The 11,722-nt window shown below is 37.9% G+C and overlaps 2 protein-coding genes across 5 annotated transcripts; one reads left to right on the top strand and one right to left on the bottom strand.

The window, feature by feature from the left end:
* Positions 1-3,924: 3,924 nt before the first annotated feature.
* On the top strand, positions 3,925-6,384 carry LOC137726259 (Haloacid dehalogenase-like hydrolase (HAD) superfamily protein). The gene is made up of 4 exons (XM_068465159.2): positions 3,925-4,093; positions 4,852-5,023; positions 5,155-5,271; positions 5,996-6,384. Exons 1-4 carry the CDS (start codon positions 3,984-3,986, stop codon positions 6,173-6,175), a joined length of 579 nt encoding a protein of 192 aa, XP_068321260.2. The 5' UTR covers positions 3,925-3,983; the 3' UTR covers positions 6,176-6,384.
* Positions 6,385-6,932: 548 nt separating this feature from the next.
* On the bottom strand, positions 6,933-11,470 carry LOC137727142 (uncharacterized protein At4g38062). Of its 4 annotated transcripts, none has more exons than XM_068466080.2 (3): positions 11,323-11,470; positions 7,650-10,555; positions 6,933-7,198 (listed from the first exon to the last, which is right to left on the bottom strand). In XM_068466080.2, the coding sequence occupies exon 2, from the start codon at positions 10,508-10,510 to the stop codon at positions 7,694-7,696; it is 2,817 nt and encodes a 938-aa protein (XP_068322181.2). In that variant the 5' UTR covers positions 10,511-10,555; positions 11,323-11,470; the 3' UTR covers positions 6,933-7,198; positions 7,650-7,693. The 4 variants fall into 4 exon arrangements, with proteins under 4 accessions (XP_068322181.2, XP_068322182.2, XP_088551030.1 ...); XM_068466081.2 differs by having other exon boundaries at positions 6,933-7,193; XM_088694904.1 differs by having other exon boundaries at positions 6,933-7,193; positions 11,043-11,376.
* Positions 11,471-11,722: the final 252 nt, after the last annotated feature.

The following is an 11,722-nucleotide window of genomic DNA, read 5'->3' as shown; positions in this document are numbered from 1 at the left end:
ACCGCCACGTGCAACAGCAAATGGAGTAAAAACACGAGGTTCCTCAACATGCCGAATCCACCATCCGTTTTCCAAATTATAACGTTTTAGTAGAGTTTTACTAAAAGGGCCCTATTTGTGTTTAGGCACGTTAGTGGGAAAGGATTACATCCTTGATCGTTTGAGCGGCTTCAGACAATGAAAAAACTAGTGAGTGTACCCCTTCTTAACTATATATTTTTATAAATTATTAACCTAGCATGCATTTCATATTTCATGCATTGAATATGTTTTATATTATGTTTTTCGGATTTCCATAGTTATGATTTATCGAAATTACGTTTTACTAAAGAGTATGAATTATTAGATTTGCATATATTGAATTCTATGGTTTTCGAATATAATTTATATTACGAATTTACAAATGTGGTGGATTTACGGATGTGGATTTATTATGGTTATGATGATAGTTTGAACTAGGAAGTTATATGATTTTATGATGTTTTGAGCATTTGAACTCCGAGATTTAATATGAGTTTTTGAGACATGTTTTTAGTACTTATCTAGTGGGTTATCATACGGCACATCCGCACACCACGGGTATATGTTTATGGCTATAGGACACATGTGATGGAGGAGTGAGTTATGATTTATATATATTATACCCCCAGCTTCACCGTCGAAAGCGGTGTCGGACAGCTTCACTAGCCGCAGCTAGTGTCAGTGTGGATATACGGTATTTTATATAGCTTCACCTTCGAGTGATGGACAGGTACTGGCCTTCGGGCGACTATGATACCCCTAGTTGAGTACAACGCTGATATGATTTACATATATTTTATAAATGTTTTTCATGGCGAGCTAGGGTTTTTCATAAAACCTATACGTAGTATTATATATGTTTTCAAAACAAGGGGTTGCTATGTTCAGAAATAATATATTTTCCTATTATTAGTATCATTATTATAAACTTCTATCCACTCACATTTTCTGTTTTTGCGCCCCCTCAGGGGTTAGGATCGAGGCACATGATCCCAGAGTCAGGATTCTACATCATAGGTATCCTCGAGTCTCTTCAGTATCGATATCATTCCCTTGTTCGTATCTTTTCTTCGTAATCCTTCCATAATATTCTTAGTAGTTGTATGCTCTGAACACATTCCTGCTATGGTTTAACCGTTCTAATTGCGTATATTTTATTTGTATGCATATTTTAAATGGCTTCATCACCCTCGGGTGTCGACCAGCACGTGTCTACCATGGTATGTATGGATATCGGGGTTAGGACGTGTCAGGGCGTGTCAAATGACAAGCTAAGAGTCCAATTGTGGTACCCCCAACAAGTTGTGTCCTACAACCGTGGACGTACTGCAATACTCTAAATCTTTATGGGTGTATGCATGCCATAAGATAAGTAATAAAGAATCCAACGTTCATAAGATCATCATCGTCATAATCATAATCCATAAATCATAAATCTGGTAGTACAATTTCGAAACCTGTTTAACTTGCAAATTATAAATCATAACTCTGATGATATACCATGAAATCAGTATAATTCGTAAAATATAACTGAAATTCATTTTTATCTAGGCATATACTTAGAATTTAGATAAATAAAACATTCTGAAATAGAAGTCCACTTACTAATCGTATATGAAGTCTTCTTCAAACTAGGTTTGTCCTCTAGGGCCCCTAAAACTACTCGCACTTTATTTTGTAAATGAACGCATTAGCACAACTCTATTAAAACAATTGGATTTGAAAAAAATGGTATGTCGATTCAGAATCAGCGCGTCGAAATATCTTAGGAAGGATCCTGGACCAAAACCCGAAAAAATAATCAACAATCAACGTTGATCGAATGAAAGTTAATGGTTGATCGGAGCCGAGCCGAGTTGCCAAAAATCTTGCCAAATACTAGAAAAATTGGCTAATTTTCTGCAAAATTTTCAATTCACGATATCTTTGTCGTTTCTCAACCAAATCATGTGATCCATATATGAAATTTTATCTACTCGATGATACGAACACAAAGAAAGTGGTTTTAGGCCTTACCTTGGCCAGATTTCAAGGAATCTCGCCGTGCAAGTCGAGTCCATTTTTGAGCTCGAAGAAACGTCATCTCAAGTTCGATTTTCAAGAAACTAAGGTTGAAAACAAGTTTATGAGATAGGAGGTCGATTCGTCGGAGGAAGTTGAGGTGGTGGTGTCGGTGTCCTCAAGGTAGAAAACCGAAAGAAATAGGGAGTGAGAGATAGTTCTCTAGAGAAGTCAGGGGATGAAAAATGAAGGGTAAAGATCCCCCTTTGGGTTCCACAACACACTAAACAAACCAATTAGAATTCTCCAGAAATGAATAAATTTATGAAAATGCCCTTGAAAACAAAGTCAACAGAAGGCAAAGTGTGTCCTTCTAGGGAATTTTGGTAATTTCACATTAGTGAGGACAAAATTACCGAAAAATTAGGGACATGTCGTAACACATTTTGGTCTAGTGGACCTAAATTTTTAAGGTTGCAAATAGCTTATGCCATTGCAAATGTGGATCTTTCTGACTAAAACAAATGACTTTTTAAATTTGGTATTCTTCAAATAATACACATGGAAAAATGCCACTCCTATTTCACTTCATTGATGCCATCCTGTTATTAGTCAACCATCGTCAAAATCGTTGTTTATAAGAAGGGATTTCATAAAAAAGAAAATAAAATGAGAACATGTTTTCTCTCTCTGGTTTCCCACTCTACAAACACTCTTGTCGCCGGCCCTAACCTTTGGTTTGGGTATCGGTGGCTACCCTGTCCAATCACCTTGTTCTTCTTTTTCCCTCCTCCACATGTTCCCCTTCTCTCTTTTTCAACTTCCCCTGAGTTTTATCTTAGTTTCCTTGAGCTTTGTCTCAAATTTTCCCGCGAGTTTATCTCACTTTTGGGCTTCATGTCTCTTCTCTCCTCCCTTCCCTCTCATATGGCCGTTCCTTTCCAAACACAAAACTCCATCTCCCCCCACTTTTCCCCGTCTCTCTTCCTCATAATCCATCCTCACCATGTCCTTTGCTCTCCTCGGACTCTAGGCTGGATATGGTTACCAGATTTATTTCCCTCCCTCACTTTCCCTACCTCCAACCAGCATGTCCGATTTCCCCCCAGGCCAAGTGTTTTGCAGCTTTGGCCAAAGTAAGGGTATTTTACATACCCCCTTAGCCTCATCTTTTATTCATGTGTTACTGTGTTTGTATATATTTGCAGGGATTGGTAGGGATTTGGATCTAATGACTATCTCTTAGTTCTGTGTCTTTGGTGAAGAAATATGGATGCAGTGTGCTTTTGGTTGCGGGTATGGTACTTTTGTGCTATGATGTCTTGGTCGATTTCACTACTCAGTCGTTTTCTCTAGTGTTGCTACTTCAGTAGTTGCTGGCAAGACTATTGTGGCAGTGACGGCGGCGAATGCGGCTTTCTACAGTCAGGGATTAGGGATGTGGGTTTTAGTTTTTGCTTATTTAATTGGGATGAGCTTTTATGTATTTGTTTCCCCCAATATATTTGAATTATTTTGCCTTCCTATGTGTTGGCCTACAATCTTCTTTTGAATTAAGGAAATTTACTTTTCAAACCAATAAAAAAAAAGGGGTTTCATAACTTTGGGTCTAACGAAAATATCGTCTATCATGTTATCTACCCATGTGTATAAATTTTGTCTCTATGTGAAATGAAATAAAAATATAGGTGTGATATTCACACACCTCTTTTTACTTCTCACACACCTTTTTAATTTTTGATCATCGGATCAAATAAATTAAAGAAAATTAACGAACAGAAATTAACAAAGAATATGTGTGAATTAAAAATGACGTGTGGATAGGGAAAAAAAAAAAAGTAAAAACCTTTTGACCATTAATAATAAATAAAAACCTGGCCTTCTATATAATTTCTCTTTATTTATATTGCCTAATTCATCCAAGAACGCAGGCAAATTGGAAACTTTGTATCAGAGAGAGAATGGGTGACGATAAGGTGAAGGCAGATGCTTTGGAGATATTGGGAATGTTCCAAGTGCTTCCGCTATTGGTTGTCTTCGATCTTGATTACACTCTCTGGCCTTTCTATTGGTACGCCATTTCTCTCTCTCTTTCCGACCACAACTTGTTCGGTTGCCGAGAAAATTTATTTTTCTCTCCTTTTCCTAGAAAGCAGCGAAAAGTTTCTATTAATTGTGATAACCCAGACGACTAATGAATATATATAATCCAGCTTTCCCTGTGAACTGGAAACAAAACGATGATTTGAGGTTTGGGATGTTGTCGATGTTATTCTGCATATTTGTATTATACAATTTTAATTTTTCTTGAAAGTGGATATTTGCTGAACAACATAGATCATCAGTTTTCAAATCAAAATCGAGGAGAAAAATATTAGTCAGGATAGTGCTATCTACGCACTCATTTTTACTTTGCATGCACAATCTCAATTTCTGACTGTCGGATTGAATGAATTGAAAAATATTAATCGGCAAAAATTCTCAGAAAAAAAATATCAATCGGCAAAAATTCTCAATTTCTGACAGTCGGATTGAATGTATTGAAAAATATCAATAGACAAAAATTAACGAGGATGTGTGTGAAGCAAAAATGGGAAAATGACTTCCATTCCACGGCTTCATGTCTTGTATCGATCAAGTGTTATCTTTCGTGTTGGCGTACGAACACGCGGTTCAAATTTGTAGCCTACAAGGTAGCCATGGACGGACACAAAGGAAAGGGAAAATAATCTGTGAACTGAGTTACTTCTAAAGTAACGTCACAGTTTAACATGTTCTTGACAATTTTATGTTTGTCAGCTTCAACTTACATTTGTGTTCTTTTTACAGTGAATGTCGCTCCAAACGTGAGATGCCATCGATGTATCCCCATGCTAGAGGAATATTGTATGCACTGAAAGAAAAAGGAATTGGCCTTGCCATTGCTTCTAGGTCACCAACTGCGGATACAGCAAAGACTTTTATCGAAAAATTGAGTGTCAAGTCAATGTTCGCAGCCCAGGTGACGCATCAGAGCACAATGCCCTTTTATCTTTTCAGTTTCAATTAGGATTAAGGGAGCTGCCAAGGGTGTGCCGACTGTAACTCTGTCGATTGAGTTTTATTCGTAAATCTGGTTTGCTGTTTGTACAGGAGATTTTTTCGAGTTGGACGCACAAGACAGACCATTTTCAGCGAATTCATACAAGGACCGGGGTCCCCTTCAACTCGATGCTTTTCTTTGATGACGAAAATAGGAACATCCAAGCGGTAAGATTATCCCTTCCATTTCTTCTGTGGCAATTGTTCTTAATCATAATAAGAAGTCATCTTTTGAATTATTATGATTCTCACCATCTCCATCGTCTCTTAGTTTTATGAAATAAATGTGAATCAATCATCTATTGACCCTTGATGGTTTCCAAATCCATGACCTTTGCCCAAAATATTTTGATTGAAAAATAGTGGAGAAATTTTGTGTGAATTATTTGCTAGTGTCAACAACTTATGAGGGCTTTAAATTTTGATACCGGCGGAGGATATTGGTATCAAAATGTGTAGAAAAAGAAATCCTGGTATTGGCTAAAGTGGACTGAATACAAGAGAAGATTACGATTGATGATATTAGTTTTAAGTGTCAACACCACGCGTGACGTGACTTTCTCCAGCACACTTTGGCAAAGCTGAAAAAGGAGTTTACAGATCTAATAAGAGGCAACTTTTCCAACGCATAAAAGCTGGGTTGAACCAACTCACCTTTTTTTTTGGTGCGGAAATAGCCCCACCCTTTTTCCCCCTCCAATTTTGCTTCCCTCTCCTTGTCAGAAACCACTGGTTATCTATACAATGTGTGACAGAAGTGTTGCTTCGCATCAAGTCTCCGTGCCAAGAGATTTTATTTTTATACTATCCCCGGTATTGTTCGTATATTTCTAATTTATACGAGACCGTAATCTCTCACCCATTAATCAAAACCTTGTGATGGTATTTGCAGGTTTCAAAGATGGGCGTAACAAGCATTTTGGTGGATAATGGGGTAAACATTGGAGCGTTGAGGCAGGGTCTTACAAAATACACCGAAAATGTGAATACATCTGAGAAGAACAAGCAGAAATGGCGCACAAAGTTCTCCAAAAGTTCAAGTTCGTCTGAGAAGAACGTGGAGAATTCATAGATGTTGAATTATGTACAACTTGAAACATATTGATGGGGTTCCCTGTACTATCAGGGATTATCATGTGACAATCTCGTGCCGGTTACGGTGATAATTTGTTGTATCATTTACCAAGAAACGCCCTAGACGGCTGGATTCCTCCCATCTATTGCAAGATAAATGTTCAGGAAGCAGTATCAGTCAACCAAATAGTAGTTTTCTTTCCCAAATATGAGTTTTGAGTACTCAAGTGATTTTGTGTCCCAAATTGATCGTTCTGTTGTTTCTGTAGTAGCAGCTTCAAGGTTTTTGGGTATATTCCGATGAAATATAATTCTCGGACACAATTAATTATCCTTTAAAATGAGTCACATGCCACGCACGTGAGGTTGAATTAAAGGGCAAATATGAAAAACTAAACGAGAAAAATTGTAGTAATGGTCCCTCAACTTTAACTCAATTGAAGCAATAATCCCTCAATTTAAATCCAATTGAAGTAATGGTCCTTCCAACATTGACTCATTTTGACAAAATTTTGACAGGGTTGATAAAAATGACCATAACTGCACGTTTTGATAAATTAAGAGACCAATGGTCATGGATTTTTAGTTGAGAAATCATTGCTCCAATTGAGTTCAAATTAAGGGACCATGTCTACAAATTTCTCATTATCAAATGACAAGTGCTCAACTTTTTCACATTTGGCTGCTAGTAACTTTCAACATTTTTTTTTTTTTTAACGAAATGAAATTTAAAATTTTCAACATCAACACAAGGATTTTAATGGGACTGATTGCATTGGGAACTGAACTTCAAGTCACATTTCGTAATGTGGAAGGGAAAAGGAGAGTACAGAATAATTGGAAAAGAGAAAAGAAAAGTGAAAGACCAGAAAGGAGGTTTGTGGTAACTCATACAACAACACAGCAGAAACTACAAAATATTTGTTTGGCCTTGCCATTTGCTAACTGGTTCAAGCTCGATAGCTCGACGATGTCTCAAGCCCATTCCCATTCGGAGTACATTCCTTCGATTCTGGCTACTCTACGCAAACGGAAAACATTACAGTCAAAATTTTCCCGCAAATATTGAACAATTATCAATTTCTATAGACTATAACAATTATCAATGCCCTCAACAATTGATTGCATTCGACTTTGTTACGCGCTCAGCATGATCAGCGGATGAGGATAATACCTTTATACAATATGCATCCTACATCTAGCAATTCGCTATTGCATACAGAAGTTTCGTGTTCAGCAAATTTGCAAAGTGTTTCACAACATTGGAGCACTTAACCAAACAAGTTCTGAAACAGCTCTCTTAACTCCAAAGCATAACCTTTAAAGCGCAGAATTTTTCATCCTGCCCTTACCCATTAGCCGATTACAGAATATGCATAATATGGTTAAAAGCTAATAACTTTTTCGATAACTCCATGAAAATTAAGAAGTAGATGAAGACATCTGAAAAAAAGGCATGGGTTTTGAATTACCTTGTGTCATATTCTTCAGTGAAAACTTGTATCTCTTGTATTAGTTACAACTGCCGCTGATTCACTTCTTTCAGTGGTGATCTTCCAGTACTATACGCTTCAAGTTTTCTTGCTGACGCCGAAATAGAATTGTTTGCATTCTCATAGGTAGAAGCATAGAGCTCATTATCCACTTTCAAATTAGTTGCTGGTTTCACCTCTTCCTTGCACCTTTGTAACATTGTATCCAAAAGATTCATCATCTCCACATCCTCACAAGTGAAGTCACCCATAAGTTCACATATTTCTTCAAAGTGAACAAAAACTTCCTCCCTATCTTTTGATAGACTTGTGGTGTCTTGAAAGAGAACGCGTTTTTCAAACTCAAGCTGCTTGACTATGCCTTCCAGCCTCCTCTGTTCACCCATCAGTTTACCATTTTCCAGTTTGTTGACTTCCAATAATGCTTGAAGTTCATCTCCTTGTCGCTTTTCAGTAAACAAGGCTTCCTCCTGATTTGTCAAACTTTTCCGCAAACCAGATACTTCCTTCTCCAAATCAACAATTCTCTTGTTCTTCTCTTCAATCTCTAGCTCTGTCATATGCTTGGCCTTCTTCAAATCTTCAGTAAGCTTTTCAACTGTAACCAGATTTTCTACAACTTCTGAGAAGGACGATATAAATGCACTTGTCAAGTCTTGCTCTAATGACGACACCAATACTTGGAGAACTTTTATGTTCTCACCTTTCTCATTCATAACCTTGAAAAGCCTGTCTTTCTCTAGTCCAACATATTTCTCTGTATCTATGCTTGCAAGAATTGCTGCTTCCACCTCTCTTCTCATGGCCTCCTGCTCCATCCTCATGATATCATTTTGGAGATTTTCTATGCAGCTATCCTTCTCCTTGGCATTGCTTATAAGGTACTCAGTGTTTTGTGTGAAAAAATCCACTTCCTCGTTCTTCGATGCCACTGTAGCTTCTAGAAGGACAATCTTCTGCTGCAGAACTTCAGTTTTATTAATTTTCTCTTTGTTAATGGTGATAAGCATGCCTTTCTCGTGCTTAAGGGTTTCTTCATTCTCAGCTTTTGCAAGAAGTGAATTCTCCATTTGTCTACATTTTTCTTGATTTTCTTGACAGCACAGTTTCAAGCTTTCAGCACTAGACTTCCAATTCTGTAATTCGAATTCTAAATGATTAGCTTCACAAATTTTCTCAGCCAATTCAAGGTTTGCCTTTTCTAAAGCCAAAGAAACTTCTCCTTTCTCCGCTTCCATCTGCACAAACTGTTCTTTCATGTAAAGTTGATGCACAGATGATTCCTCAAGCATCTTTTTATGTCGTTGAATCTCTTCCTCCATGATAACTTGACGCTGCTCAGCTAGTTCCAAGGACCTTACCCTCTTCATCAATATCTCTGCTTTCTCGTGTTCTTGTCCTAGCTTAAGGTGAGCATTTCGTAAATCACTGTTCCTCATCTCCAACTGTGTTTGAAGTAGAGAGATCTCGTCATCCATTCTGTCACAGAGCTCTGTTTCAGTTTTTGCATCAGATTTGTTGGAGTAAGCCTCTGAGAGTTCTGATTTAAAGATCACAAGTACTACTGAAATCTCTTCATTTAAAACGTCAATCAATGAATGGCAGCTTTCTAGCTCCATCTGAAGCTCCTCTATTTGCTTCTCTCTACCCTTCAATTCAGAGTTGTGCCTGTTTACATCTCCTTTCATCTTCTCTATTTGGAGGCTCAATTCAGATTCTTTTGCTTTCAGATTTGTCAAACAGTTGCTATGTACCTGCTCCAAGCCCCTAAGCTTGTTGCGCATCTTTGTTAGAGCAGCTGGGGCACAATTTCTGATTTGAGCTTCCTGCAGTTCTTTTACAGAGTCTCTCAATTCCCGATTCTCTTGCTCAAGGTGAACAATTCTAAATTCCGTTTCTTTGGAGAGTGCTTCTTTTGTTGACAGTGAGTTTCTTAGCTTAGCAATCTCTTCATCCCTTTGAACAGCCAAGCTATCGAACTTTGACCTTTCTTCTTCACACCGGGCAAATACATTCTCATAACGTGATCTGAATTCAGACACTTCAACTTCCAAAAACTTCCTCCTGCTTTCTTCATGAGCTAAAGCTTGGTTGCACATCTCCAAAAGTTTTTGAACACCTTCAAGAATTCTTGTTTGGGAATCCAAGCTTGTCTGCAGCAAAGAGATCTCTTCAAGCAGTGCTGATTTGTCCCTCTCCCACTCCTCTTTATTCAACTGGAACTCAGCTTGGAGCCGTCTATGTGCTTCTTCAAGATGTCTAAACTGTTCTTTCTTCCATTTCAACTGATCTTGAGTATTTCTATTTTCCTCCTCTAACCCCATTATGATGTCATCTCTCTGTCTCAGTTCTTTGGCTTCTCGAGCCTTCTGCTCTGCCTCGAAACACTTCCTCTCTGTAGTCGATAAGAGTCTTTTAAGGCCCTCAATCTCTTTAGTACTGGCACCAAAATTCTGTTCCAACTCTTTGTTTCTCTCAGTAGCTTCATCTAATGCAGATACTAACTCTCTATTTTCCTCTTCCATTTTTTGCAGTTTCTTCTCACTATCAGCTTGGAGTTTTTCATGCAAAGAAGTCAAATGCCTGAGCGAGGATTCTTTTTCAAGCAAACAAGACTGGAGGGTTTCAGAAGCCTGCCTTGATTGAGAAATTTCCTCAAGCCTAACATTTAGTTCTTGAGCTTGTTTCTCATTCTCCCGCTTAGCTTCTTGAAACTTGATCAACTGCTCATTGTTAGCTTTCTTCAAGACATCAGAAAGTTCCGTCTTAACCCGGACTTCAACCTTAAGCCTGTCCACCTCTGTTTTAACTTCATCTAGTTCTTTATATACGTCCTCCATTTCCCTTGATCCTCAACTTGCAAGCGGCTCTAATGCAGTAAAGATCTGAAGCACGAAGAAACATGTTAACGTGAGCATTTTCATATAGAAAACTGAAAACAACCAACCACATAGACAGATCCATGAGAAGAAAAAACGGGTTTTGAAGTATTTAAGACTACGAGTTCCATGAGTATTATGTGCCTTTTCACAATCCCACATCCACAGAATATGGGATTAGTTTTATGAGTATATGATTCATGGGCATTGTTTCCTTGCAAGTTCTGCTCGCGAGTTGACATCCTTTGACACCAAAACATACACTAGTTCGTGTCCAAAATTGGGTATAGTATGGTTATGACTCCATTGCTATCTACTTATAGAAAGTCGAATCTGCTGCTGCTAACAGTGAATGCAATGGGGCTCCTTATTCAGTTTTGAAACAGGCATATCCAGCCATAAATTCGATCAGATTTTCCGAATGTAACTGATCGAAAAAATTGCAAGTATCTACTGGAAATAGACAAACCAGATGAAGAACACAAACACGAACCTGATTCTCGCAACACTAATCAAGAAATAGGGCAACAGAGCAAACCCAAATTAGGGTTTCTTATCAATACACTTGTCTGAGTAGCAGGAATTTTCACCGAATCGGAGAACCAGGTAACGAATCTAGAACTAAACGATAGTCAAAACTCGAGATTTTGTAGATTCAAATTTGGTTTGGGAAAGATTTGGGCAAGAAGAAATCCTAGAACAGCAAAAGTATGACCTTGGAAGTGGATTTATAAAAAAATAAGCAAGAAATTAAAAGAAAAAGGGAGAAATACCTGGAAGGAATGAGGGGGTTGGGTTTCTCCTTCGAATCTGGAGACTGGAATTGTATGTGTGGCACAGTGTCTGTGGGATTTAAATCTTTGAGTTGAGCGGGAAGCAAAGCTCTTTTGTTCGATTCGAATGGTCTCAAATTTTGATTTCAGGGCCAAAATGGGAAATTTCGCTTTTTATTTCTTTTCCCACACAGCGTTCAGGATATTCCTTTACTTTCCTCTTTGACATCTTTACATATTATATTCGGAAAAGTAATTTTTTTTTTTCATTGGAATTTATTTCTTCAGATGCTCCTGTTAAGATGGTTTGAATTTGTGAAACGAAGACTTACACTCGCTTCGGTTAGAATATGTAATTACAAGACAGAAACTTAAGCCAAAGGAGTACATGAAACCTATG

This window comes from Pyrus communis, chromosome 5 (assembly GCF_041283825.1).
Source record: "Pyrus communis isolate YQ-2024b chromosome 5, ASM4128382v1, whole genome shotgun sequence".
Taxonomy (NCBI): Eukaryota; Viridiplantae; Streptophyta; class Magnoliopsida; order Rosales; family Rosaceae; genus Pyrus; species Pyrus communis.
The sequence above is the reverse complement of the archived record's forward strand: the minus strand, read 5'-3'. Positions and strand labels throughout refer to the sequence as shown.